The sequence below is a fragment of the Caenorhabditis briggsae genome (genome assembly GCF_000004555.2).
Source record: "Caenorhabditis briggsae complete genome, chrII, whole genome shotgun sequence".
In the NCBI taxonomy this organism is placed as follows: Eukaryota; Metazoa; Nematoda; class Chromadorea; order Rhabditida; family Rhabditidae; genus Caenorhabditis; species Caenorhabditis briggsae.
Window position 1 is genome coordinate 13,588,678 of NC_013486.2, and position 27,815 is coordinate 13,616,492.

The 27,815-nt window shown below is 38.5% G+C and overlaps 11 protein-coding genes across 11 annotated transcripts; 7 read left to right on the forward strand and 4 right to left on the reverse strand.

Annotated features, from left to right (window-relative positions):
* Positions 1 to 647: 647 nt before the first annotated feature.
* CBG26198 lies at positions 648 to 1,738 on the forward strand (the record flags this gene model as incomplete). The annotated part of the gene is made up of 5 exons (XM_045242928.1): positions 648 to 654; positions 702 to 836; positions 882 to 998; positions 1,047 to 1,142; positions 1,197 to 1,738. The coding sequence occupies 5 exons, from the start codon at positions 648 to 650 to the stop codon at positions 1,736 to 1,738; spliced, it is 897 nt and encodes a 298-aa protein (XP_045100431.1).
* A 974-nt stretch (positions 1,739 to 2,712) lies between these two features.
* Positions 2,713 to 4,569, forward strand: CBG26199 (the record flags this gene model as incomplete). Its single annotated transcript, XM_045242929.1, has 4 exons — positions 2,713 to 2,765; positions 3,816 to 3,899; positions 3,945 to 4,170; positions 4,246 to 4,569. The coding sequence occupies 4 exons, from the start codon at positions 2,713 to 2,715 to the stop codon at positions 4,567 to 4,569; spliced, it is 687 nt and encodes a 228-aa protein (XP_045100432.1).
* Positions 4,570 to 10,501: 5,932 nt separating this feature from the next.
* CBG21404 lies at positions 10,502 to 12,902 on the forward strand (the record flags this gene model as incomplete). Its single annotated transcript, XM_045242930.1, has 6 exons — positions 10,502 to 10,568; positions 10,806 to 10,910; positions 11,148 to 11,879; positions 12,116 to 12,218; positions 12,399 to 12,451; positions 12,496 to 12,902. The coding sequence occupies 6 exons, from the start codon at positions 10,502 to 10,504 to the stop codon at positions 12,900 to 12,902; spliced, it is 1,467 nt and encodes a 488-aa protein (XP_045097297.1).
* Positions 12,903 to 13,386: 484 nt separating this feature from the next.
* CBG21405 lies at positions 13,387 to 14,435 on the forward strand (the record flags this gene model as incomplete). The annotated part of the gene is made up of 5 exons (XM_002646928.1): positions 13,387 to 13,456; positions 13,504 to 13,713; positions 13,959 to 14,105; positions 14,148 to 14,276; positions 14,323 to 14,435. The coding sequence occupies 5 exons, from the start codon at positions 13,387 to 13,389 to the stop codon at positions 14,433 to 14,435; spliced, it is 669 nt and encodes a 222-aa protein (XP_002646974.1).
* Positions 14,436 to 14,923: 488 nt separating this feature from the next.
* On the forward strand, positions 14,924 to 16,530 carry CBG21406 (the record flags this gene model as incomplete). Its single annotated transcript, XM_002646929.2, has 6 exons — positions 14,924 to 15,002; positions 15,053 to 15,235; positions 15,286 to 15,328; positions 15,442 to 16,241; positions 16,293 to 16,397; positions 16,442 to 16,530. 6 exons carry the CDS (start codon positions 14,924 to 14,926, stop codon positions 16,528 to 16,530), a joined length of 1,299 nt encoding a protein of 432 aa, XP_002646975.2.
* A 1,235-nt stretch (positions 16,531 to 17,765) lies between these two features.
* On the forward strand, positions 17,766 to 19,382 carry CBG26200 (the record flags this gene model as incomplete). Its single annotated transcript, XM_045242931.1, has 4 exons — positions 17,766 to 17,835; positions 17,884 to 18,093; positions 19,199 to 19,327; positions 19,375 to 19,382. The coding sequence occupies 4 exons, from the start codon at positions 17,766 to 17,768 to the stop codon at positions 19,380 to 19,382; spliced, it is 417 nt and encodes a 138-aa protein (XP_045100433.1).
* Positions 19,383 to 19,916: 534 nt separating this feature from the next.
* CBG26201 lies at positions 19,917 to 20,908 on the forward strand (the record flags this gene model as incomplete). Its single annotated transcript, XM_045242932.1, has 5 exons — positions 19,917 to 20,025; positions 20,073 to 20,258; positions 20,359 to 20,460; positions 20,505 to 20,639; positions 20,706 to 20,908. The coding sequence occupies 5 exons, from the start codon at positions 19,917 to 19,919 to the stop codon at positions 20,906 to 20,908; spliced, it is 735 nt and encodes a 244-aa protein (XP_045100434.1).
* A 173-nt stretch (positions 20,909 to 21,081) lies between these two features.
* Positions 21,082 to 22,181, reverse strand: CBG21407 (the record flags this gene model as incomplete). The annotated part of the gene is made up of 5 exons (XM_002646930.1): positions 21,082 to 21,163; positions 21,212 to 21,440; positions 21,490 to 21,817; positions 21,862 to 21,963; positions 22,008 to 22,181. 5 exons carry the CDS (start codon positions 22,179 to 22,181, stop codon positions 21,082 to 21,084), a joined length of 915 nt encoding a protein of 304 aa, XP_002646976.1.
* Positions 22,182 to 22,671: 490 nt separating this feature from the next.
* CBG26202 lies at positions 22,672 to 23,864 on the reverse strand (the record flags this gene model as incomplete). Its single annotated transcript, XM_045242933.1, has 5 exons — positions 22,672 to 22,756; positions 22,867 to 23,092; positions 23,168 to 23,498; positions 23,540 to 23,641; positions 23,691 to 23,864. The coding sequence occupies 5 exons, from the start codon at positions 23,862 to 23,864 to the stop codon at positions 22,672 to 22,674; spliced, it is 918 nt and encodes a 305-aa protein (XP_045100435.1).
* A 722-nt stretch (positions 23,865 to 24,586) lies between these two features.
* Positions 24,587 to 25,682, reverse strand: CBG21408 (the record flags this gene model as incomplete). Its single annotated transcript, XM_002646931.1, has 5 exons — positions 24,587 to 24,668; positions 24,718 to 24,937; positions 24,986 to 25,316; positions 25,361 to 25,462; positions 25,509 to 25,682. The coding sequence occupies 5 exons, from the start codon at positions 25,680 to 25,682 to the stop codon at positions 24,587 to 24,589; spliced, it is 909 nt and encodes a 302-aa protein (XP_002646977.1).
* A 1,223-nt stretch (positions 25,683 to 26,905) lies between these two features.
* Positions 26,906 to 27,664, reverse strand: CBG21409 (the record flags this gene model as incomplete). Its single annotated transcript, XM_002646932.1, has 3 exons — positions 26,906 to 27,334; positions 27,384 to 27,482; positions 27,536 to 27,664. Coding segments are annotated over 3 exons (657 nt in total), but the record flags the coding sequence as incomplete, so codon positions are not given.
* Between the last annotated feature and the right edge of the window lie 151 nt (positions 27,665 to 27,815).

Consider the following 27,815-nt stretch of genomic DNA (forward strand, 5'->3'; position numbering starts at 1 on the left):
TCAGATATCCGCCACATTAATTCTTCACCATGGTTATGTTTTGATCAAAGCAGCTAGTCCAGGTCTGGAACTTTCTTTGGAAGAATTTTTGAAGCAGTTGCCGACTTTTTGTTTCGTTTCTACTGAAGAAGGCTGAAATTTACCATTGTCCTTGAAATTTACCATTGTCCTTGAAATTTACCATTGTCCAATTTACCATTCCATCCGACCCCCTTGCTCCTTTTCTATCATTTTTCTTTTTTTATTACCATCCATTATTTTCGCAGCACCCATTGGAAACGAGCTCCTAATGTCTTGAACATGCCTTCCTTTTCTTTCTTCTGTTTTTCTTTGGCGACGCTTTGAGTTTTCGGACGTCTTCTTTTTTTGCGAAAGTGTGTGCGCGCGCGTGTGTGTGTGTGGCGCGAAGGCGAGGGCGCGAGGGTAGATAAGGAGGGAGTTTAAATTGTAGATAAGGAGGAAGTTTAAATTGTTAATGAACTGAAAAAAGTGAGCATTGGCCTAAAACAATCCTTCATGTCTCTTCAGTTCACCTTCTTTTTTCTTTAAATATCTGATTTTTTTTTCCTTTCAAGTAACACATACATACTTTCAGACTACCTCAATTTGTTCTTCATTTTTCAACCTCATCATACCTGTTCAGGATAATGATAGGTGATCTCATTTTACTGAACTCCATTTCACGAAATTTTGAGTTCCAGGAGAAGATAACAACGCCGTTCCACAACTATTTGTTCCATTTTCGGGCCCAAATCGAGGATTTCCGATGGAAGGACCGAACTACGATTTTGCGGATCACGGTCATCTGGCTCCCCGTTTTTGCTATAATGAGCCAGGTTTAATACTCATTTTTACAAAAAAAAACAGTGAATATTTTTTAGAACCTACGGCATTGGCTCCGGATGCTCCACTTAACCACTCAGGTTTTCGGATTGGTGCAGGAGGAGAAGAAATCATCAACGAGTTTTCCTACCCGCCGCAGGCGTACACACCTCAAGGTTAGAAACTGAAATTCGATTTATTTGTGATTAAATTCACTTTTTTAGAATTCCCCTCAAGTTCGATTCTTCCGGAACTGAATCGAAAAGCTCATGAAACGATTGAAATGAGCTTTGATCTATGCAGAAATAACTTGAAAATGGGTAAGTGAAGCTGAAAAAGAAGTATTCTAAATTGGGAAAGTGGAAATTTTACAGCCCTCGAGCAAGTTTATGGCCAAGAAATTTCCCAACTGAAGATCCAAAGGGATTTATTGGAGAAGCAAGTCGCAACAAATATGGAGATGCGGCAAAACGAAGAGCAATGGGGACAGAAGGAAATTGATAGATTGAGAGCCCTAGAACGAACACTTTTGGACGAGAAGAACGCGCTGCAGACGAAGCACATCGATGCTCTACAAGCTCAGGAAAAAACAATGCGGCAACAGTATGAAGAACAAATGAGATCTCTGGAAAAAGAGTGGTCAGAGGAATGCGAAAGGAAAGTTCGAGAAGTCCAAAAATCCGAGGCAAACTTGAAACAAGAGCTACAAGAACATAAAGAGAAGGCGAAACTCCGAGAGAAACGCTTGAAGGATGTTTTGGGAAGATCTGAGGCTGCCGCCAAGACTGCGGAGTTCCACCATGGCGTCTGTGAAGAGAGATTCCCGGAATGGGGGCATTCGTCTCAATCCGTTTTGAAAGCGTGTGTGGGTGTGAAGACCGAGTTGGAAGAGATGATTGAGAAATCGTCGATATAAAGTAAGGAATTTCAAGAATAATGTTGTTGAACCTTAGCTAATGTTTTACAGGTCATCATATTCATGTCTGTTTTTTCCGACCCTTCTCCTCAAATTTAACCTGAAAAATTGTGTATCTTCAACATTTCTCAATTCCCTCAATTATTTTTCTCTTCTTCAATATCCATTCTTCCTGTTCTTCATTGTTGCTTACTACCCGACTTCTGATCTTTATCAATACCTGTGATTTTCTGCGCATTCCTTCTTCCTTATGTCTTCTGTCCCGGCTAGAGTGGTCCTAAAGACTTCTTTCTTCCGAATAAATATCTAATTTTGACTTCCAGACGTTTCTCCGCTTTTTCCAGATCCACATCAATGCCTTCCATCTTCGCCTTACCCTCCCAGCCACCTCCGTGCTCTTTGAGCCCACCCGTTGTCAGGACAACATCGCACTTTTCTTCTGCAGAGTTGAAGTAGCGAGTTGTGTGTCTTCTCGGTGTCAGGCAACTCTTCTTTTTGGGGTCTAGCACACTCGTACTTGTGTGTGAGGTTGAATGTTGGCAAGTACCCGACTGCGCGCAGAATGACACATAGAGGAAATCAAGGGGAAAGGAATAGTGGCCACTGAAAATGTCAGAAAATGATGCAGAATCTGATGAAGAGATAAATCTGAACAAAAAGGAGAAGACGGACTGTGAAGGGGCAGGACTTTAAAGATATAGGCATTTTAGGTGTTAGGAATTTCAATGGATGGAAACTTATGTGTCTTAACTTCAGTTTTGGAAAAACACAGATATTTTCAAAAAAAAAAAGAATTACGGTAGTTCATGCTTCTTATTGCTTTGGAAATATGCGATTTCTAAGTCTAAAACGCAATTGTGAATTATCAGATTTCCTCATAATTCGTTGTAGTTTAACATCTTTCTATTCCTACCGCGTGTGTCTCGTCAGGACAGAAAAACGAATAGTAGAAAAATGTGCGCAATCTATGTCGGATGAACATATATCGGTCTGCTCTGAGTTGCGATGAGAAGGAATATAAGATTGCGTATTGGGCATCCAGAAGGTGATGGAGGGCAACGAAGTACGGTACTAAAACTCCTAGAGCGATCGCATGGACCTCTTTTCAATGAAGTCCTTTGAACATTGGCCAACTAATCCCATTCGGAAGATAAAAAAAACAGAGCCGCATTGGCATTCGAATCTTGAAGAAGAGCTTTCAGAAATTATAACTATCTTCCTTATATATAAAACGCTACACGCGTCTGTCTGTCCCGGTGTCACTCTGTCGACTTTTGAAAAGTTTGAAAAATAAATATAGATTTGAGTGACGAAAAAGAACGACGAACTAGTAAAAAACTAATTTGAAGTGCGCCGAAGGCGCACCAGCTGGCTGGTAGCTAAAGAATTTTTTTAGTTAGACAGTTGGTTCTCTTGACTTCGTGATTGACTGCTCTTTACAAATAGAGCTAACGAAATTACAGAAAAAGTAAAACAGCTCACCTGGACAAAGTCCCTGCGAATTGGGTAAGAAGCCAGGTGGAGCAACTTCCTCGGTTGGTAGTGGTTATTTTTTCAAATTAAAGTGGAATATCTTCAACTGAACAGTCCTATGGATAAGTCAGTTTGCAAGTCAAAACTTTGATCAGGTTTTTAGTTGTAAAGCTTGCTAGGTTTGATTTTTGTGCATGAAATCGTATTTGGGGGAAAAAACTAAAAGACCTCGAAAACCTGAAACCATTAAACTTTGTATAGAGACATGACACTTACCGTAAAACCAGTGAAAGAAAGACCCAACACCTTTGAACTATTGATCTTATTTCTTGTCAAAGATATACAAGTAATAATGTGATAAATTGATAAATTATCAGCATTATCTCAAAAACGTTTTATCAATTGAGGCATTTTTTATATTCTCGAATAGGAGCTAAAGAAAATTAGCTTAAACTTTTTTGGAGAAACTAGGTTGTTGCATAAAGACATGTCCACGCTGGGCGATTAATACATGGTTAGGAAGATAAGCAGGCAATTGTTAACAACGCTAGAAATATAGATTTTTAAAATAATCATCAGAATCATCGAAAAAGATCATTTTCAGGAGGATTCGTGCGAACACATGGTATTCCTACTTTTATCCAATACTGTTCCGAACAACTCCTAATTTTCAACACAATGGCAACAAGTAAGCTGTCAATTATTTCAAACTGACTTTAATTCAATTTTACAGCCGCTCATCAGCGTCTTGTTTCGGAAGTGGAAAAAAACGGGAGGACACGATAGAAGCAAAAGAAATGGTCAATCAAACACTGATGGGAAACGTCATTCAATACATGAAGGACCTGGCTGAGAATAATTCGAAGGTCCTCGAGCTACAGGCCCAGCTCGCGATTGAGCAAAGGACCAGACAAGGTCGCGATACAGACATGTCAAAACAAATCGAAGACATAAAAAGGGTTCATCAAGAAGAAATGGATCAAAAAAATGATGCTATGAAGGATATGGAGAAAAAACTCTGAGAAGAAACCCAGGAAAGAATCGAAACGCAAGCACAGATCGAAGGGGAGCTGAGATATCTCCGCAAGGCACACGAGGACTGCCAGACTACATTGGAAGCCGAAAAAAGAAAAGTAGAAGATCTTAAAAGAAGGGAGGTCGATAACAGAAAAAGACATTCGGAAAACCTTCGGAAGCTCTGGGAGGATGAAGAAAACCGATTGGGAAGTGTTGGAGATGAAGAAAGCAACCAAGTTGAGCATTCGAGTGGTGCGACAGGGGAAGGAACCTCACACCAAGACGAGGAGAGAGTAGAGAAGCAGGAGAGTCGCAGGAAAAGAAGAAAGGCCGCCCAGTAGTTGGAGGTTTGTTTCATTCTTCTTCTATGTCTTTGTTTAGCGATTGAAAATTTGAAGTTTTCACCAAAATTATATTTTTCAGATGTCTCGTCTGTTCCAATATCAATGCAGATCTTTGTTCGATTCAAATTGTCACATTTCATCGTGATAAGTTCATCTTGTTGTCTGAAACCGTCGATTTTTCATTTCTGAAACTAACCACCCTCTTTCAAATTCTGTGCTTAAATTCTTTTTTTTCGAGGTTCTTCTCCCTCACTGATTCTCTGCTCTGTTCCTTACCATTTCTTCAATCCCTTTCCCATGTGTTTTGAATCGGAATTTTTATTTCATTCTGGAGCAACAATTTTCGATTTGACTGTCTTTTTTCGATTTTTCAGCTTGCTCAGCATTGATATCTGGACTTCCTAATGCCTTCCATTTTCCCCACATTCTCAAACCATCTTTTATTTTTTGGATGATCAAATCTTCTTCCTTTTGATTCCTACATTTTTTCCCTCTGAGTTGATTTCACTTTATCCCCTAAATTCTCATTTTGATTTTTTTTTCAATTCTACAGTATTCTCGATGTTCCCATTCTCTTTTCTAATTAAATAAATTACTAAATTATTCCACAAAAAATATTCTCTCACTTCTAACATTTGGAGTCACCAAATCTTATAATTACTCTTTTTCCCGCGCAAGCTATGAACACCACCACCGACCAATTAAATTTCTCAGGCCTTGATCCCGTGTTTTGTCCGCACACCTGCTCATTGCCATTAGATTCTTCTTGGGTGGCCACATTAATAACCTCCTTATGGCGGGAAGCAAAACGTTTGGGAAATGTTCTTTTTCTGGAGAAAAGAGAGGGGGAAGGTGCAAGCTGCGTTAAAGAGAGACAGATGGAGAAGCCGAAAAAAAGAGGTAGTGGGCAACAAGAACACTAAAGACACACAGCATTTGATGTGTGTCAAAACATGAATGAGCAGCTTCTCCTTCCCCGGAGCCTCTCCTGTCATAAGAGAAATAGACGAAAAAGAAAAGAGCCCATGGTGTGCTCACGGGGGAGAGCCGCCTTTTATTTTACAAGAGAATTTGTAACACCCCACCTCTTCTTTTTCTGTTATGAGAGGAGGAGTACTTTTTAGTTTGACAAGTTTTCGGTATTTTTCGTGTTTTTTACGTTGAATTACATTATTGAACGAGAATATCATGTCAATTTAACAACTCGGTGCCTGCAATTCGTCAGAAAAAGCGCGGGAAAACATTTATTTTCAAAAAAATGAATGGAAAAAAAGCATATATAGGTACGCTTCCAAATTTGGCTGGTGCCTATGGACCCAAAATAAAATAGTTGCATAATATCTAGGTGCCTTTGCCAAGATTCCGTCTATGGGTACAATGATTTTCAAAGTGTTATTCTACCAGGAAATTAATGCCGCCGCTCAAAATATCAAAATCAAAATAGACGGGCATCATCTCGTTGCTAGTTCGGGTTATCTGTGAAAAATTGCGGAACTTTGGTCCAGTGGGGATTACGCTAGGGTCCGCTAAACGGGAACAAACGGATACACAGACATAATTTGGTGGTTGTTAATAGTAAAGATACCAATGAAATTCGAAATTTTACAAGAATTGTTTGACTAGGAACAAGTATTGTGAACAGGTATGAAATAGCTTTAAAATCGGAAAACTAAGCAATTGGGCTGAAACTGAGGAAAAGTGTAGCCAGATTTCAAGATCTCCAAAAAATTGTTTTTGAAGTTTTGATCGGGAACTTCGCAACTTGTTCTTTTTTGCGAACCTCGATGCCGCATATTTTTTTGGACACCTGCTTTTCCTTTTTCTTGGTCACACTCGGCACTAATATCCTCCTTATTATAGGATAATCGTTCGGAAATTGTTATATTTCTAGAGGAAAGGAGAGAGGGGAACGTGCAAGGTTTATTTTAAAAGAGACATGAAGAAGCCAAAAAAAAGGAGGTGGTGGGTAATAAGAACACAAGAAAATGATAAAAGGGAGGGTGTACGCGGTGTGTGTTGCATCAAAAAGAACATGGGAGAGCCAAAAAACGATGGTGAGTGGTGAAGAATGAAAATGGAAGGAACTGGAGGAAATTTGGGGTTCAGGAAATAAGAAAAATTATGACCCAGGGAATTTTTTGAGATATTCAGATGAGAATTATCCGTCAATTGGCTCTTGTGAAAAGAAAAAATCACAAAAAAGATTACTGATAAAAGAAGCTAGTTAAAGATAGCTCACTGATAGGAAACCGAAAACAGATTTTCTAAAAGTCGACATATTCAGAGGTTCCGAAATTCCGATAAGCGAGTTTCCACACTTTCTTGATCACAAAAGTCTGGAAGTACATTTCTCAATATTCTGCACCTCTAGCTCCTCATGAATCTTCCAATGACAACACCATCGCCATGACAACATCTTCATCGCCTCCGGTCTTCTGCACTGCACTGAAATTATGTGTCTTTTTCCTCTGTTGTCTTCTTCATTTTAAATAGCACTCTTTTCTGCGTGTGTGCGCGCGCTAAAGTTTCTCATTGGGGTGGAAGATATCGAAAAAAGGGGAGGCGACAGGAAAGGTTGTCTGGGAAGCTGAATTTTGCCATAATTCCAGGTAGTGCAGAGGTCACAGGAAAATGTTGTAGTTTTTGCTACTCTTTGGTGATGTCAACAATTCTTACCACTGTTGTCTTCAAAACTGAAATTCAAGTTCTCGAGTCCTTTTTTTTGCATTTTTCTAGGTGTTTCTTCATTCGGCCATTTTCACCCATACTGTTAGTTTATTCCAGTCTTTCGCTCTCATTTTCTTCGCGTTCCTTTGCATACTTCTAACCAACGTAGATGCTCTGACCCACACCCCCCCCCTCTCTCTGTTCTCTTATTTATTTTCGGTTTTTTTGACGAACTCTCTCTGGGTGTCTGGTCGTGTGTATTTTCTCCCCTCTTGTTTCCAAAACAAACGAAGGAAGATAAATGCGAAATTGGCATGAACGATTGGAAGAAGTACGAAATGAGCTGTGGTTTACCAAATAGAGATGACCGCTCGTGAAGATAATTAATGAGTTCAGTTTCATCCTTGACGAAAATGGGAGAAGTGTATTATGCATCTTTTTTTCTTTCGAAGGTCTCGTTCTTTTATATTTGTGTTTTTTCTCCTAGCTCGGTTATCGAAGCTTTCGAAAAACTTGAAGCGTGCCGAAGGCGCACCATCTTTCTGGTAGATATACAAATGGGTACAATACGTGATTCCTGACGGTAAAGTTGACCTTCTTAACTGTTAACCTTCATTATTTAAATGTAGCTTTGAATTATTTTAGGACCTAACTCTGTTTCCGCCTTCCTCTTCTTTTCCTTTTGCTTCTTCTTCTTCTACGTTCAGATTGAGAGTGTTCATGAGAGGAATATTTGTTTTAATCAGAATAGTTTTTTGCGTTGTTGTTGTTTGCTTACAGTTTTTAGAGCTTTCGTTCTTAAAAACTGAGTGTATGGAAGAGTTTTTTGTCGTTGATTCTATTTCAGAATTTACGGTATTACCCAGACAGACGGGCTAACATCACTCCAGTAGATTTTAAAGTAATTTTTATATGAACATTTACAAAAATGGAGTTTCTGGGCCGTTTGATGACAGTGCATATCCGATTTCAGGTTTTTATTCAAAAACGTTATTGAAAAAATGTTGACTACAGGAACAAATCTCGTAACCTGGGATTCCCGCACACACGCCAGAAACATTAACCACCTACCAATTAATTGGTTGTGCTCTATTCAGCATGTCTTCTACACCGAACACCTGCATTTCCAATATGCTTTTTCTTGGGATTAATAATCTCTTTTTGGCGGAAGAAGCGCTCGCAAATTGTTATGTTTCTAGCAGGAAGAAGGGAAACGTGCACACGGTGTGTGTTGCTTCCAAAAGAACAGATGGGAAAGCCAAAAAACTGGTGGGTAATGAGAACGCAAGAAATGGGAGAATTGATAATCAGGAAGTTGGAAATAAAATTGATGAGAATAATTTATCTAATTGATGAAGAACCGCCTTTTCAAAACCGAGACTTTTCTGTTTGAGTTTTTTCAGTTGCAGTCCTTCATATAATTTCTGCTACCAGTCCCTTTTCCGAAATCCCCAGCAATCAAAACGACTATACGTTTCGATTTTCTCTTTCAGATTCTGTTTAGCTCCAACTGAATCCTCCCATATTCTTAACAAAATTTGTATCACCTCTGATCTTCTGTACTGCACTGAGTTTTTTTTTGTCTTCTTCTCGGTAACAACTCTTATCCTCTTTATTTTAAATGACACTCTTTTCTGTGTGAGCGTGCGCGCACGAAATTTCCTCCGTTGGAGTGGAAGATAACGAAAAGTGGGGAGACGAAAGAAAGGTTGTCTGGGAGGGTAGACTATTTCATATTTTCAGGTAGTGCGTCTGATTGGATTTCACCCAAGATGTCCACATTTTCTTTTCTTCCTACTGTTCCCTTCAAAACTCAAAATCATGTTTCCGCTTCTATTTTTTTTGCTCTTTTCATATGTGTCCTATGAGAAAATCAGATTGAAATTATTTTTTTTTTTTGTCGGTTTCCCAGTCTAAAGAAATTTTAGGTCCAATTGATGTAGTTACTAGGGAATGGTGCAAATGGGTCATGGAGTTATGGCACATGACCTATATCAAAATTTTTATTGAAATTGACGAAGACATTCGTGACTGCTGAGCTTTAGACCAATTTTTCTCCGAGATGTGTAACGCACAGCAAGTTTTGATTGCATCTTCGTAGATAACTTTTTCTCAGCTTTCCAGTGTTTGAGGTCATGTGCCATAATTCCATGATCCGTTTGCACCATTCTCTAGTAACTACATCACCTTTGAGATTTCATTTCAATCTGGTCTAACACCATAAAATCTTCATTTAGACTCTCATAAAACATGATGACAAGAAATTAGTCTTTTCAGTAAACCAAATTGGACCTAAAATTTCTTTAGACTGGGAAACCGGCAAAAAAAAAAGAATAATTTCAATTTGATTTTCTCATAGGACACATATGAAAAGAGCAAAAAAAATAGAAGCGGAAACATGATTTTGAGTTTTGAAGGGAACAGTAGGAAGATACGCCTAGTTAGTACGCCTAGTTAGTAGCAGGGAACCAGTGACGTTTAACTGAAGCTTGCAATTTTTCAGAACTTTCATATGTTTACCACCGCACACATTTTGCTATCTCGCTCGAAGAGCACCTATAATTTAGATGCTCATGACCTGTGACGCCTACCCTACTCTCTCTATGGTAGACTTCAAAACAAATTAAAATGGATGACCTCTCTGATGCTTATTTTTGTTTATTACCTGGACTCCAGACAAACCTTATGTGTGCATGGGTAGAAGGTGTTACTTAATTCATCCACTTTTCATCAAACACCGTTAGTTTATCCCTGCATTTCGCTTTGATTGTCTTGGCAATTTTGTAAAAAATTGAATTTTGTATAAATTGAGTTGTGGTTTACCAAATAGGGATGACTACTCTAGTTCGGTTTCATCCTGTGAAAGGAGTGTTTTGTTTTTTCATTTTTGGAAGGGTTTGCCTTTCTCGGCTTTCTAATCTTTTCGGTGCCGAAATAGTCACTTTCAACTATTTCCCCTAATTTCTAAATATGACTTTTTTCGAATTAATCATGTCTCTGACAGTCATTTTTTTTCAAAAATTCGTAAAGCACATTCAATCATGTAAACGCATAAAGAGAAGTAATGATGTCGTGACCCAACAAATTACTCTATTTTAGTCATTATTCTAGCTCCACTCGTCGCTTTTCTCCATCTCATTTTTCTCTTTTTTTGCTGGACATTTTTTCGCCATCCGAGTTTTAGGAAAATCATCAAACTGTTATTTTCAATGTTATATTTCAATTTGCATCAAAAGCTATTCATCGTATTTTTCAGATCAACATGGATTCATTAATCCCTTCAACATCTTCTTCCATGCCGTCTGAAAATGTCAATGAAAGACAAAACGGTAAGTTATTCCAAATTTCATCCTGAAACCAGTAAAACCCGACGATTAAAAATGTTTCGATTGAAACTCACTGTTTCAGCTACCACCCCAAGAAATTTTGCGTTTTCTGTGTCCCCTATGTCTGCGTTTACGCCCACCACCGCAAAACCTGATCAAGGTGAATTTTCGTAGTCGTCAAGCTTTATGCAAAATTCTAGGTGAGTGTTGATCCGCAAGTTTTATACAAAATATTTTCAGCTCAAGAACCAATTTTGCCATCACCCAACACAAGCTCCAATCCGGACGCCGCAATAAGTGCTGATCCTGCGAGAATCGACGAGTCAAACCCTGCAAACATGAATTGTAAGAATTAGCAAATTTTTCGATTTCAAAAAGCTTAATATACAATAAAAAACATATTCAGTATCCGAATTGGTAGAAAGTTATTCCGAAAAGGCCGCTAGGATGAATTCTATTTTCTCAACGATAATAAAAAGTGAATTACAAACTCGGAACTCAATTAGTCAATTAAGATTATTTTTTTTCAATAATATATTTGCTCATTTTCAGAATATGAGGAGCTCGAAAGAGAAAATGGAGGTCTTCGACGTGAAGCTGAATCAACGAAGACAAAATTGAATGATCAGGAGAACCAGCTCCGTACCATTCGAACGGAGGTAGACACACAGAAGATGGAGCTCGAGAATTTGAGGACGGAGAAGAAGGATCTGGAAAACGTGCTGACTACGACACGAACAGAAATGGACACACAGAAGAATAAGTTCAATGCTCTGGAATTAAATTGGGCAAATGAGAAGACACACCTAACAAGCGGTCATGCTCTACAGTTGAGACAAATGGTAGAGGCCCATGCGGAGTCACTGCGGCTGAAAGAGGTTGAGCTTGATGAAAAACAGGCTCTGGTAGATGCCCTGACGAGAAGAAATTATAGAATGAGAGATGAAATCAATGAGTTGGAAGAAAAGCTCGAAGAATTTAAGGACATGGAACTGGAAGCGATAGATGAGCTGTTGACAGCCGAAATTAAATACTTGGAATCAAAGAAACAAACGGAAGAGGCTATCAACGAGGGAAAACGAATGCATTCTCTTCAAATTGGATGCGCACTAACCGCCGCCGTCTACCAGAACAGATCTGCGATAACTGAATGGTCAAAGTTGGAGAAGATCATTTGTGATCTGTCTTCAACTATTCGATCTTCTCTGAAGTGCCAATTCCCGGACCTTCAAAGAGCCTTGGATCTTTCCAGAGAGATGAAGGAAAAGTACGAGGAATCCCTCGACAAGAACTTGGAGGATCAGAGAAGGAGAAGTGGGTTTTTAAGAAAAGAAATGGGTGTTTGGAAATTTTGATTTCAGGAGAAAATGCACATGGAAAACACATGGAAAACATGGAAAATGCACATGGACGACAGAAAATGCACATGGAAAACTGCTGAGGGTGATGAACGACAAGAAATGAAGGAAGATAAGGTTTCGGCTCTTTTTCCCAGAAATGACGAAGGTAAGAAGATGCCCTGAAATCAGCCTTCCAGTTTTTATATTTAGAATCTGTGGATCAGGAGGAAGAGCCCAACAAATTGGCCAGACCAACAAGAAAACGAGAAGCGGACAGACAACTCATCACATCTGGGAAAAGAGTTAAAAGCATGTAAGAAGAGTTTTTGAAGTGAGTCTAGTTCTAAAAAGATAAACTCTCCACATACCGTCCACTTTGAGCCCATATATCTCGTTCCCTGTAGGAGATATCAAAAAGCGGTCAACCGTTAAAATATTAATCATAATATCATAAGTGTTTTGTTAGTTGACTAATTTTTGATATCATTCACAGAAACCGAGATACATGGGCTCAAAGTTCTCAGAAGGGGGTCATCCTATTAGAGTGTAAATATTTTGGAGCATTCAAATCGATTTTAGGAAATTTTCAGGTCCAGAAGCTGTGATCAATTTTTCCTCTGTTGCTGCCCTTTCCGATGTCGCTGATTTGTACCTTCCTGTTCCAGGTCCTGGTGAATTTCTGAAATTCGTTTTTCCTTATAATTTCACCCATTTCTTCCCACCATGTCATATTGATATCCCCTGTTCCCCTGTTCAATCATATTCCAATGTTCTCCTCTCCTGGTTCCAACCGTCATTTTCTTCTGTGAATTTTATTATCATTCCTTTTTTCCAGTTCGTGTCGAGACCCATAGATTTATATGTTCCTCATTTTCTGTTTGTTTCGCTTGCATCCCGTTTTCCCCCTACAGATTCTCTCCCAATTTCTGGTTTTTCAATTTGTCCTGTAATCAAAAATATCCCGAGTTTTTTCGAGTTACTCTTTTCAAGTCCCTGAAAAAGTTCCGCTCTGTCCATTGAACTAATTTTTGAGTCACTCTTCTAGTATATCTCTCCAAAAACATTTCAAATTTCCATGACCAACTTTTCAAATTCCCACGCATCCATGACTACTGATCTGATCTCAAAACCTCTAATTTGTGATTTTCTAACACATTTTTGGATTCTTCTTCTATGTCTCGAGTATCGTTTATTGAATGATTCAATAAAAAAGAATGAAAAGTTTGCAAAGGTTCTGATTCTCCTATTTCCTACAGTAATCCCATGTTAGTCATCAGAGTGTTCGAAAAAAAAAAACAAGCTGCAGAGTGGATTGCTTCCTCCATTAACTCTCGGTTATGAATCATCCGGCACATGATATTGGGACGAAGCGACACGCCCCCAACGACGGTTTCATTTTTTTTTGTCATGAAAAACAAAAATAACCGTGGCTTTTCATTGTTCTGATTGCTGAATTACAATTTCCAGAAATTTCCAGAAAAATGGAGCAGCATATTGTCATGGAGAACGACATGGTGATCGCAGGAGAAGTGGTTATTGGAGCGGATGAAGGTTCGTTTAAAAAATCCAAAGAAAAATATGAAAAAGACGGTTTTCAGAAGTCAACGAACTCCACTTGCAATTGCATGAAAAGGACCAGGAGATTGCAAATTTGAGAGCCAAAAATGAGCAATTGACCGTAGAGAAGAACACCGAGAAGAATTGGAAAAATTATTGGTTTGGAGCTTTCAATCGGGAGAAGAATAGGGCCGATGGTTTGCAATTGGAGAAGGATCAGGCTGGATTTGGGTTAGCGGTGCCAATGACAGGTAATCTGAGTTTTCTGGGCCACCGTAGTTGATAGTCCTGAAATGGCCTAACATGAACCTATTTTGTTTTCCAGGGTATTCAACATCGTGGCCTAACTTTTGAAATTTGAGTTTTCTAGGCCTCTAGGGTAAATGGTCTAAAAATGGGCTCACACAGCCCTAGTGAGTTTTCTAGGTCATTTACCATGCTGGCATAATTTTTGCAAGCTCAGTTCGTCTTTCGGAAAACAGACACTGATTTTCAGCAGCTACTACGCCAGCACCTCCACCACTCGCTCGTTATGGACCAGTTTCTTCAAATGCGCCATCTCCAAGACCGGTGAACTCTTTTGCAGAAGCTCTGGAATATTGGAACCACTGGAACGGTAGAGATGAAAGAATCGATGGAATTGGTGAGCTATTTACCCTTGGCGCTCAATTAAGGGTTTTTACAGATCTCAAAGAGTACCTCTTCCACCCGGACAGCCGTCATCAAGTTCCTCAAATCGTCCGACGAGTTCCAAGCAACATTCGTCAGCTATTTTTCATCAAAAATCGTGGTCGAGACTCGTTCCGCTCGTTGAGTAAGTCATTCTCATTTTTCTCGACTATTATTTCATTAATTTTCAGCCGATCAATACCGAAATCATATGAATCGAACGGACTTATTGAGGGAGCTCCTTTTCATCAAGAATTCACAGGAAGACCAAGCCGCCAGGGGAATGATTAATATTCGAGATTGAAAAAGGATGTCTACATACAGTACCCATTCAATGAGTCATCTTGTTTTCTCTTCTCTTTTTTGCAAATTTTGATGATTTATTTGCTTATTTTTGCCACACTGTCTGCGTCTCTCCAAATTTCATTTATTGTATTTCTCTAACCTCTGAATATAAAGCTTCCCCCCCCCCCCCCTGAAGCTGTGTTCCCCTCTGAAGCTTCGTTCTGAAGTCACAACATCTTTTCCTATTTTCATTTTCCCTAATTTTCTAATTTTGTGTGCTCTCTTAAGAAATCTTGATGCATTAGATGAGAACAGAGATTAGTCATTGTGAAAAAATAGTATAGTGAGAGATAGGAAACTCAGAGAAACCGAGACATAGAATTCGAATAGTTGCATAGTCATGTGGGCTATTTCTTCCTCCTCTAGTTTTTTTGTTGGTATAATTACATTTTTTGATTATAGGACAATCATTCTAGGACCATTATAAGCAATCAACAAGCTAATAAAATGGATCCAGATGCCGCCGTCAACGACAATCAAGCTCTTCCCGACGCTCAACCCGAAGCTCAACTTTTCCCCCATAACGGTAAGCAATAAAAATAGGAATTACAGAAATTTGGAAAACAACCATTTTAGATCTCCAATGCCCTGTCCTCGCCCCGATGGTCTACGTAGCTGTGGTCAAGCCGTTCAAGACCAAAATGGCCGAACAGCAGAAAACCATTGAGGAGCTTGAAAAGAAGAATCGAGAATTAACGTTGCTAAATCCATTGAATTTATGGAAACGTGTTGAGAGCGACGATCCGGAGACCATGGAATGTGAGAATTTGATAATTTTTCGATTCTATCGATAATCAAAGAATTTTCAGCAACCGGAAGAAGGAAAAGTTTCTCTGAAAATGCCACTGACATGTACTCTAGTCTTCTAACAATGATGCAAAGTTACCAATCCAAATAGCCATTCTAGCTGGCGGCCTAATTTTTGCTGACATAGGAAACTCAATTTTTACACCTGGAATCTGAAGAGAGAAAGTTACACCCCCACCCCCTCATCCACGCCGCCGGTGCGACTGTGGTGTCAATTTAAATTGCTCATTTTTAGGATATGACGAACTTAAAAGAGAAAATGGTGGCCTTCGACTGGAATCTGAAGAGAGGACACGACTGACGACCGATCAAGCTCAACAGTTGAGACAAATGGAAAATGCCCATCAAATTAATTTGGACCGGATTGCAACCCAACATGCGGAAACACTAAGGATCAAAGAGGAGGCAAACTTGGCGACTCTAGCGCAAAAAGAACAGCTTATTAATGCTTTGAGAAGATCCGGGGAGCAGTTGGAGATTTCACATGGAGCGCAGGAAAGTCGATGGGGGGAGGAGAGAAATGGGTTGCAGTCTCAGCTCCAAGAAAAACAGGCCATGATGGATGCACTGGTGGAAACAAATAATGGATTAATGGAGGAAATCAAGGAGTTACAGGAGGAAAAGAACGTACTGAAAAATGAATTTATTGAGGAGCTGATGAGAGCCGAAAATAAATACTTGGAATCAAAAAGAGAAACCGAAGCGGCTATCAACGAGGGGAAACAGATGCATTCTCTTCAAATTGGATGCGCACTCACCGCTGCCGTCTACCAGAACAGAGCATCAATAACTGAGTGGTCCGCGTTTGAGAAGATTCTCGGAGACTTGTCGGGAACTATTCTATCCTCCTTGAAGTGCCAAATCCCGGATCTCCAAAAGGCCTTGGATCTTTCTCGACAGATGAAGGACAAGTACCAAGAATCTTTGCAAGAGAAATTGGAGGATCAGAAAAAAAGAAGTGAGTTTTTTTTAAAGAGGAGAAATGTGTATTTGGAAATTTTGATTTCAGGAGAAAATGCACATGGGAAAACTGCTGAGGTTGACGGGGTACAAGGTAGTTTGGCAGAAACAAAAGCAGTGAAGCCCTTGCCTCTTTTGTCGAAAAATGAAGAAGGTATGAAAAAAAGGAAAAATCGAAATACAGGTTTTTATTTCCAGAGGAAGCGGCTCAGAAGCCAAAACCGTCACGCAAACGAGGAGCAGAAAATGAACTCGTCACGTTTGGGAGAAAAGTTAAAAGCTTGTGAATATGAATTTGAATCGTAAAAGGTGAATCTTAATTGCGTAAAGTTCTTACCTCAAACCGTCAACTTTAAGCTCAAATATCTCGTTTCTTGAATATGATATCAAAAAGTAGTCAACTGATAAAATGTTAATCATAATATCATTAAGTTTTTTCAGTTTACAACTTGTTCATATCTTTCATAGGAATCAAGATAATTGAGCTCAACGATGACTAACATAGGGCGGGGGTTCTATTAAAGTGGTTACAGTAGTTCCTTTATAGCATTCTGATCGATTTTGGAAATTTTCAGATCGAAAAGCTGCATCGAGTTTCACATTTGGGTTCTTTCTTCTCGGTCCCGACGAAATTCTCAAATTTGTTTATCATCATAATCCTGTTCCCCATTTTTCGTAATATTGATAGTACCATCCACTTTTTTGTTCTGTCCTGTTTCAATGTTCTCATTTTCCGGTTCCGATCCGCATTATCTTCTATTATCTTCTGTGATTTCTGTCTTTCCAGTTTTCCTGTTCATTTCGGGAACCACCAAAATTTTGTTTGAAGATTTCTATCATCTTTCCCAGTTTCTCATCTATCAGCTCGGTTTTTCTCCTACAGATTATCTACCCGTGTTCTTCTTTTCCAGTGTTTTCCGTCCTGTTTTTCAAATCATTATTATTCGAGTTCTCTATTCTAATAGATTCCTTTTGAGAATTTTAGATTTCCATGACGACAAGTTCTGGATTTTAACTCATCTGATTTTAAAATTGAATATACCGCCGATTGTGGTTTTCTAACCCACTTTGTATTCTTCCATGTCTTAATCTTGGATTTATTGGACGATTTAATTCAGACGAATGCAAATATTGCCGTAGATATTTTTAGAAATCTTCAATTTACAACTTCAGGTTTATAACAGAAGCTCACATGAATTTCCTCAGATTTTCTGCAGTAATCCAATGCATCCCTCTTCATTTGTTAGTCATCAAGCTGTTCAAAAAGCTTGAAATGTCTTATTCTACGATTTTCTACAGTAATCCAATGTTTGTCATCAAAGTGTTTGAAACAAAAACAAGGCCAAAGAGTGGATTGTTTCCTCTAGTAACCATCGATTATGAATCATCCGGCACATGATATTGGGACGAAGCGACACGCCCCCAACGACGGTTTCATTTTTTTTGTCATGAAAAACAAAAACAACCGTGGCTTTTCATTGTTCTGATTGCTGAATTACAATTTCCAGAAATTTCCAGAAAAATGGAGCAGCATATTGTCATGGAGAACGACATGGTGATCGCAGGAGAAGTGGTTATTGGAGCGGATGAAGGTTCGTTTAAAAAAAACCAAAGAAAAATATGAAAAAGACGGTTTTCAGAAGTCAACGAACTCCACTTGCAATTGCGCGAAAAGAACCAGGAGATTGCAAATTTGAAAGACGAAAATGAGCAATTGACCGTAGAGAAGAACACCGAGGAGAATTGGAAAAATTATTGGTTTGGAGCTTTTAATCGGGAGAAGAATAGGGCCGATGGTTTGCAATTGGAGAAGGATCAGGCTGGATTTGGGTTAGCGGTGCCAGTGGCAGGTAATCTGAGTTTTCTGGGCCACCGTAGTTGATAGTCCTGAAATGGCCTAACATGAACCTAGTGTGTTTTCTAGACCATTTACTATACTTTCTCAACATAATTTTTTGTGACCTAACTTTCTCAACATAATTTTTCTAGGCCACCGTAGTAGATGGTCCGAAAATTGTTTAACATGAACCTAATGTGTTTTCGTTCACTATGATGACCTAACTCTCGCTAGTTAGGTTTTCTAGGCCACCATGGTAAATGAGCTAGAAATATCCTGATAGACATGTGCTTTCTAGTCCGTTTATCATGATAACCTAACTTTTGCAAGTTGAGTTTTCTAAGCCACAATGGTAATAAACTAGAAATTACCTTATATTGATCTGGTGTGCTCCCTGGGTCATTTACTATGGTGGCCTAACTTTTGAAATTTGAGTTTTCTAGGCCACCAAGGTAAATGGTCTTGAAATGGATTGGTATTGACTCTATTAGATAGCCACCACTAATTGAATACCAGCCTCTAATATAGTGCCATCCTTGAGCACCTCTGAACAATGGAGTGCCAGCCCCTAATATAATGCCACTGCGGATTTTATGTCACTGTGGTAAAAGTTGAAGGATAACCCAAAAAATCTTTTTTTTTTGGTATTCTAGCGTTTTTCAAGCTTAAAATAGGTAATGTATTTGTCAAAAATGTTTCACCCAGACTCTCTTTGAAAAAGAAGAAAAATCAAGAAAACCTCTAAAGTCATTTTATGAAAAAGTTGAATATTGAGTACTTTTGTGATGAGTTTCAGTAGAAATTGACTCCGAACAATAAAGTGCCAGCCTCTAATTGAATGCCACTCCATGGCTATGTAATAGAGTTTTTATGGTAAATATAGTGGTCTAACTTTTGCAAGTTGAGTTATGCTAAAAATGATTATTTTCAGCACCGACTACGCCAGCACCTCCACCACTCGCTCATTGTGAGCCAGCTTCTTCAAATGCACCAAGATCAGTCGGCTCTTTCGAAGACGTTCTTGAATACTGGAACAACTGAAACGGTAGAGATCAAACTATTGATGAGATCGGTAAACTACATATTTACCTTTGGCTCTCAAGCATTATCCTTTTTAGATCTCAAAGAGTACCTCTTCCACCCGGACAGCCGTCATCAAGTTCCTCAGATCGTCCGACGAGTTCCGATCAAAATTCGCCAGCTGTTTTTCATCAAAAATCGGGGTCGGGATTCGTTCCGTTCATTGAGTGGGTCATTTCAATTTTTTTTTCGTAATACTTTCATTAATTTTCAGCAGACTAATACCGAAATCATATGAATCGAACGGACTTATTGAGGGAGCTCCTTTTCATCAAGAATTCACAGGAAGACCAAGTCGCCAGGGGAACGATTGATATTCGAGATTGAAAAAGGACGCCTACAGTATCCAGCGAATGAATCATTTAGTTTTCTCCCTTCTTTTTGCAATTTCCGATTTGATTTTTTTTGCCACACTGTCTGCTCCTCCCCCAAATTTCATTGTATTTCGAAATTCCTTTTTTATTATCATTCGTCTCGCTGATGATTTTCAACCCCTTCGATCTTATCAACGTCGCTAAATTTTTTCCTATGTTCCTTTTTTCTAAATTTCAAATTTTGTATGCTCTATCAATAAATCTTGATTAGATGAGAGCAGAGATTAGACATTGTGAACAGTAAAGTGAGAGATAGGAGACTGAGAGAAATTGAGACATAGAACTCGAATAGCTGCAAAGTCATGTGGACTATTTCTCGTTGCATAGAATTTTTGCGCAGAATTACGCTTTTTTATTCCAGAACTATCATTTTAGGACCATTATGAGCAATCCACAAGCACTTCAGATGGATTCAGAAGACGTTGAGTTCGTCGAAGATAACCAAGCTCAACCTGACGCTCAACCCGAAGCTCAACCCATCTTCAATAACGGTAAACTTCCGACAGAAAGAAATTAATTTAAAAATTGAAAATTTTAGATCTTCAAGGCCCTGTCCTCACCCCGATGCTCTATGCTGCTATGGTCCAGCCGTTCATGGCCAAGATTGTGGAGCAGCAGAAAACGATCGAGGGGCTCGAGGAGAAGAACCGAGACTTATTGTTGCAACAGCCATTGAATTTCTGGAAGCGTGTTGAGGAAGCGGCGATTCTTCAGGAGCCAGTTGGTAAGTATGTGTGTGGGTGTGTGGGTGTGTATGTGTCGTGTACATAAGCCAAATACCTTAGCTAGTAGAAACTAGTGGACTATTCATTTTATTTATTCAGTAAGTCCGCCAACAGCCGCGCCAGTCAAGCCAACGTCATTTGAAGAAGGAGTTCAACTGTGGCGCACCAATGGATTTCGAAATATTAAAATCCCGAATATTGGTTAGTTCAGGTGTCAAAATCAAGATATTTTTGAAGTATTTCAGACATGAGTCGTCTTCTATTTTCTCCAACCAAAGGAATACTCCAACAATGCGTGACAAAAGTGAGCAATGGTATAATGCTGTATAATATGAGCCTTCGTTCGTTGTGGCGTCAACCGAAACTGAATCTTCGGACTTGTGAGTAATTTCAACCTTAATTATCTTGAAAACGGATGGATTTGACATCATTTTGCTGACGAATAGACTATTTGAAACTACGACATTTCGAAACTGACTTTTTCCGTTACTTTTGGTTTTTTTCAATGGAGCACTGGGACAAACTTTCAAAGGAGACTCAGAATGAGTGGTGTGGAAAAGGCCTGATCCTTGCGAAATGGCAAAATATTCAAGTGGATCTAGGTTTGATTTTGTTGGGAAACCTTCGTGATGGAAAGCTGCCGTATTGATGGATGTGCGTATTCTACTTTGACCTTGCTCTTCTTGGAATGTTTTGTCTCTTACTTACATACATATGTTTACTTGTGCCTTCATTTATTTGATTCCAAAGTTTTCAATTTTTTTCTTTTTATTTTCTCCGCTTCGAAAATGAATAACATTTTATTTAACTAGCATAGATAGTTCAAAACAATTCAATTATTGGTGGAACTTGGCACAACGCACCTCTCCAGCAAACAAGGTATGACAAGTAGGAATCGGTACACCTTAAAGAATAAAAAAACTTTAATGAGAAACTGTATTTCTAGGCTTACGGATAAACTTGAACATTTCCATAATTAGGGCCTGGACTATAAATACAGATACCAGGTCCTGTGAGATGTGGTGAACCTGGAGTCCAGTTATAATTGGTAATTCCATTGTGAGTAGGGTCTTCGAATGTGTATTGGTATGCTATGTTGGTATGTTGAACACCGTCTATCCAGTAAACCAACCATTGGATAGAATCTGGGTTGGAGGTGTACTTGGAGGAGTTGGATATATCTGAAAATTGAAGCATTCCTGATCAACTCAGTTCTTCGTTTTGACTCACCTTGTATATACTCATACTCATTCGCATTCGCTGGACCAGTAAGTGTCCCATTCTGTGCTTTACAAAGTGCAGATGCTGCGGCTTGATTATTACAACGAGGTGCCTCGAAAAAGTAAAGACCAATACAAACTACAGTAGTCTCTCCTCTCTGGAACACTTTTGTGTTGTTTGGGCAGGTAGAGACACTATAGGTCAGGTTGTAGATATTGTTATAGAGAGAATCTGGAGACACCGTAGTCAAGTAAAATTGGTTATTGGTGAGTTGAGTGTAATAAGTGGGTCCGGGAATCAGTGGATTAGAAGTTGGGCACTGGACCTGTGTTGGAATCTGAAAATTTGGGATAATCCAGAGCTCTTGGAGAACTTAAGCACCTTCAGTACTATCTCATCATTTTCGGATTTAGCTTGTTGGATTGTTGAGATACTTCCAAATGAAAAATACTGACATTGAATGTCAGAAATTTTGTAGACCACCTGTAAAAGTTTAGGAAATATTTAATTAAAAAAAAAAAACTTACTACACAATTAACATCCGCTCTACATTTCACCATACAATCTTCCCAAGAAACATCCATAGTTTCAGAGGTTTTATAATTCCCCCGCTGTCCAGAAATACGTATCATAGTGGGTTCTTCTCCGGGAACTTTGGCCAGAAAACTCAGACACAAGAAATATAGAAAATAATAAGACATTTTGTGATTGTCTTCCGAAGGATTTTGACACATATGAAGAAAAAAAAAGTTGCTCGCCAAAACAAAAATCCGCATCTATTTTTACTTTTCACATGAAGTGAAAGGGAAAAAAGCATGCGGTTGTTATAAATCACACTAATGTTTTTGAATGGAAAATTGACGAGTGTCTGGCAGCGAAGGGATAGGCGGAGAGTCGGTAAAACTAGAAAGAGTTTCAAAATAAAAGAAAATTAACGAGTGTCTGGCAACAAACGGACAGATAGAGAGTTGGTGAAACTAGGAAGGCTTTCAAAAGTAAAAAAAACTGAAATGTCTAAGAAAATTGACAAAAGTCTGATGGTTTAGGGATATGACAAAGAAAAGGACCAAGAAGACCAAAAGTCAAAGACCAAACATAAAAAATTGTGACGTAAAGGTATCCGGATATTGTATTTTCGGTTGCTACTTTAACCGTTGAGAAATATAAATTCATTTTGCATAGATAAATAGCTCAAAACATTTCAATTATTGGTGGAACTTGACACAACGCTCCTCTCCAACAAACTGAACATGGGGTACACACAGCGTCAGAACATCTGAAAAGTTTGATATTATTCTCAGTCAGCAAACGGAGTCAGAACAGTAGGATTCAGAACACATGACTCATCAAAAAGATTTTTAGTGAGAAACTGTATTCCACACTTACGAAATTGCTTGAACATTTGAATTAAGAGGGCCTGGATTATGTAGACAGTGACCAGGTCCTTTAAGATGTGGTGAACCTGGAGTCCATTTATAATTGGTAATTCCATTGTGGGTAGGGTCTTCGAATTTGTAAACTTTTTCTGTACTGGTACTAACACCATCTATCCAGTAGGTCAACCAAGTGTATGAGTCGGGGTTAGAGGTGTACTTGGAGGAGTTGGATGTATCTGAAAACTGAGTTTGAGATATGGACTTTCTAGTTGGTTATTCCTTCCCAACTCGTCGTTTGCTTTATCTCTTACTTTGTATATATTTATACTCATCAGCATTAGCTGGACCAGTCAATGTTCCTTTTTGTGCTTTGCAAAGTGCAGATGCTTGCGCATGATTATTACAACGAGGTGCTTCGAAAAAGAAAAGACCAATACAAACTAGAGTAGTCTCTCCTCTTTGGAATAGTTTCATTAAATTCGGACAGCTAATGACTTTGTAGTTCAGGTTGTAGATATGCTTAGATTTAGAATCCAAAGATACTGTAGTTGCGTGAAGTTGATTATTGATTTTTTCAGTGAAAGAATTGGGTCCAGGAACCATGGGATTGGAAGGTGGGCATTTTTTCCCTGCTAGTTGGATCTTCAAAAGATTTCACAGATACTAACATGTAACAAGCTTACCTTTAGTGCTATTTCAACACCTCCAAAAGCAGCTTGTTGGACAGTTGAAATACTCTTGAATTCAAAATACTGACATTTGATACCCGACATTTTGTAGACAACCTGTAAAATTTCAGAGCTTTATGAATGAAAAACTTCACAGAAAACTTACCACACACTTAACATCCGTTCTACATTTCACTATACATTCCTTCCAAGGAATATCAAATGTTTTTGAGGATTTAAACTTTCCTGGCTGCCCAGAAATACGTATCATATATGGCTCACCTTTAGAAATTTCTGTAAGGAAGCTCAAAAACATGAAGCTTAGAAAATAATAGCACATTTTGTAATTTTTTTTGAAAGATTCAAGACCAAATTTTACGATAGTATTGAAGTATAATTCATAAGGGATAGTAAATTTATTGGTCACAAATGTTGTTTTTGGAGATCTTCAGTTCTATAAGTCAACTTCTTTTGAGCTAGAGAACATCCTAGACTTCCGTATTCAGTTATGGATTTGATGGATATTTAGTGTGACACTTGATGAAAATATTCAGTGAACCATGAGAGTAGCCAATAAACCGGGATTCTTTAAAGGTGGGGGACATGAAAAAAAAAAATGTTCTCGAAATTCCGTTCAAAGATGCCCCTCGAGGAGTTGAACTTGTGAGGGCGATGATTGAGGGTGCGGCGCCGCTAACGACTGAGCCACGCGGGCAAAGAAAAAGAGCACGCCCGTTTACATACATAAAGGCAAGCACGACAGCTGTACGCAGAGTGACATTTAGCGTTGTACACCGTGACGGTAGAATGCATACTCTAGCTACAAAAAAACTACGAAAACTCTCCTGTCCCCCCACCTTTAATATTTTGGGGAAATCAAGAACCATGGTCGAAATTCCGAAAAACAAAAGGAACCTACATTATTATTTTTATTCTAGTCTAACCAAGGGACGTTTTCGCAAGTTCGGAAATTTCCAGTATTAGTTTACAAATTCTTTTCCATTATGTTCATGATAACTCCACTTGAGAAAAAAAAACATTTATTTCACTTTCACGGATAGTTTAATACGTTTCAATTATCGGTGGAACTTGACACAACGCGCCTCTCCAGCAAACAGCTTTAGTCAAGAAAGTAGCTGTACATCTGAAAAATTGAAAAGATTGCCAGTAAGAAACTGTTTTCCTAGACTCACGGATATTCCGAAATATTGAAATAGAGCGGATTTGGATTATGTAGGCATTGGCCAGCTCCTTTAGATCGTGTTACGCCTTCAGCCCACTGGTAATTGGTAGTACCGTCGTGGGTAGTGTCTTCAAATGTGTACGCTGTGTTGGTACCAGCACCGTCTAACCAATAAGTCACGTATTCGTAGGAGTCTGGGTTAGAGGAGTATTTGGAGGAGTTGGATATATCTGAAAACTGAGTTATAGCTTTAAGAAATATGGAAAAGTGTGTCCCACCTTGTATATACTCATACTCATTCGCATTCGCTGGACCAGTAAGTGTCCCATTCTGTGCTTTACAAAGTGCAGATGCGGCGGCTTGATTATTACAACGAGGATCTTCGAAAAAGAAAAGACCAATACACACTTTAGTAGTCTCTCCTCTCTGGAACAGCTTTGTGTTATTTGGACATGTAGCCACACTATAGGTAAGGTTGTAGATATTGTTGGAGAGAGAATATGGAGACACCGAAGACATGTAAAATTGGCCATTGATGATTTGAGTATAATAATTGGGTCCGGGAATCAGAGGATTAGAAGTTGGGCACTGGTCCTGTGATATTTGGATCTGAAAATTCGGGGGAATTTGGAATTTCAGAAGTATAATCAAACCTTCACTGCAATTTCATCATTTTGAAAATCAGCTTTTTGGAGAGTAGAAATACTTCCAAATGAAAAATACTGGCATTGAACATCAGACAATTTGTAAACCGCCTGTAAAAGTTTTGAGAGTTCTTACTGGCTATTTTTCTTACTTTACCGAACAATCAACATCCAGTCTACATTTCGTCAAACAATCCATCCAAGAAATATTCATAGCTTCTGAGGTTTTAACTTTTCCTGGCTTTCCAAGAATACGTATCATATATGGCTCTTCGCCAGAAACGTTGGTTAGAGAACTCAGAAACAAGAAGCACAGAAAGTAATAAGACATTTTGTAATTTTTTTCCGAAGGATTTTGACACAATATGAAGAAAAAAAAAGTTGCTCGCCAAAACAAAAATCCGCATCCATTTTTACTTTTCACATGAAGTGAAAGGGAAAAAAGCACGCGGTTGTTATAAATCACACTAATGTTTTTGAATGGAAAATTGACGAGTGTCTGGCAGCGAAGGGATAGGCGGAGAGTCGGTAAAACTAGAAAGAGTTTCAAAATAAAAGAAAATTAACGAGTGTCTGGCAACAAACGGACAGATAGAGAGTTGGTGAAACTAGGAAGGCTTTCAAAAGTAAAAAAAACTGAAATGTCTAAGAAAATTGACAAAAGTCTGATGGTTTAGGGATATGACAAAGAAAAGGACCAAGAAGACCAAAAGTCAAAGACCAAACATAAAAAATTGTGACGTAAAGGTATCCGGATATTGTATTTTCGGTTGCTACTTTAACCGTTGAGAAATATAAATTCATTTTGCATAGATAAATAGCTCAAAACATTTCAATTATTGGTGGAACTTGACACAACGCTCCTCTCCAACAAACTGAACATGGGGTACACACAGTCCAGTGAACCGGTGAAATTATTTACGTTTTCAGAAATTTCCAGGTCTTAACTTTGAAAAAAATCTACACAAAAAAACTGGTCAAAGACCAAAATGTGGAAAAAAAACTCTGCGGTACTTCTAAGAATACGGAAATTTTTTCAGGATTTTTTCGGGAACCGGCTATTTTTAACCGGATATAAAACCGAGGGGAGTTAACTTATTTTTCTTTTCTTCATATTTTTTCCAACCATTTAACTCTCACAAATACAGTTCAAAACAGTTCAAAACAGTTATCTGTGAAACTTGGCACAACGCTCCTCTCCAGCAAACTTCAAATGGATGCAAGGCAGTACTGTTACATCTAAAAAATTGAAAAGATTTCTAGTAACAAACTTTAGTTCCAGACTTACGGACTATCAACAATATATAAACCATAAGGGGCTGGATTATGTAGACAGTAATTCATATTTTTATATCGTGGTGCACCAACCTCCCATTTATAGTTGGTAAATCCATTGTGAGTAATGTCAAAAAATGCATAGTCTTTTTCACGCACTGTACTTTCACCGTCTATCAGTAAGTCAAATATTGGTAAGAATCTGGATTAGAGGTATACTTTGAGGAGTTGGATATATCTGAAAATAGAGCTATGAATATGGATGGACAAGTTTGGCATTCATTCCCAACTGTGCCTGTCTTTTGGTCTATATGTTGGGCATGCTTGGCCAACTCTTCGTTGGTTACATATTTTACTTTGTATATATTTATGCTCATCGGCATTTGCGGGACCAGTCAGTGTTCCGTTTTCAGCTCCACAAAGTGCATATGCTTGTGTAACAATATTACAACGAGGTGCTTCGAAAAAGAAAAGACCAATACAAACTACAGTAGGCTCTCCCCATTTGAACCTTTGGAACTGTTTTGTGTTGTTTGGACAGGTTTTGACAGGCACAGCGATACAGTATTTTAGATTGCACATATTTTCAAAGAAAGAATCTTTAGACACTGTTGTTGTGTAATGTTGGCCGTTGATGATTTGAGTGGAGTTATTGGGTCCAGGTATAAGAGGATTGGAAGTCGGACATTGGTCTCCTGAGAGTTGGATCTAAAAATCAAAGTTCAAATTAGACTAACTTGTAAGATAGTTCAAATACCATTAATGCTATTTCACCTTTGAAATCTACCTGATCGAAACTTGAAAGACAACCGAATAGATAATAATGGCATTGAATATCAAATTTTTTGTGGACAGCCTGTAAAATTTCTGAGAATCTTTTTCAAAATAAAAACTTTGAAGAAAACTTACCGAACAATTGATATCCGCTCTACATTTCACCATACGTTTCTCCCAAGAAATATTCAAAGTTTCATAGGTTATAGAAAATATTGGCTGCCCAGAAATACGTATCATGTTTGGCTCTTCTGTGGAATTTATCGTCAGAAAACTCAAAAATAAGAAGCATGGGAAATAGTAGTACATTTCATCTATAAAAAAACGTTTATTTTAATTCAGACCTGCAAGAGACTAAAATTTTATGACAGGTGAAATTAGGTGTGACGGACTATGACGAATAAAGAAAAAAATT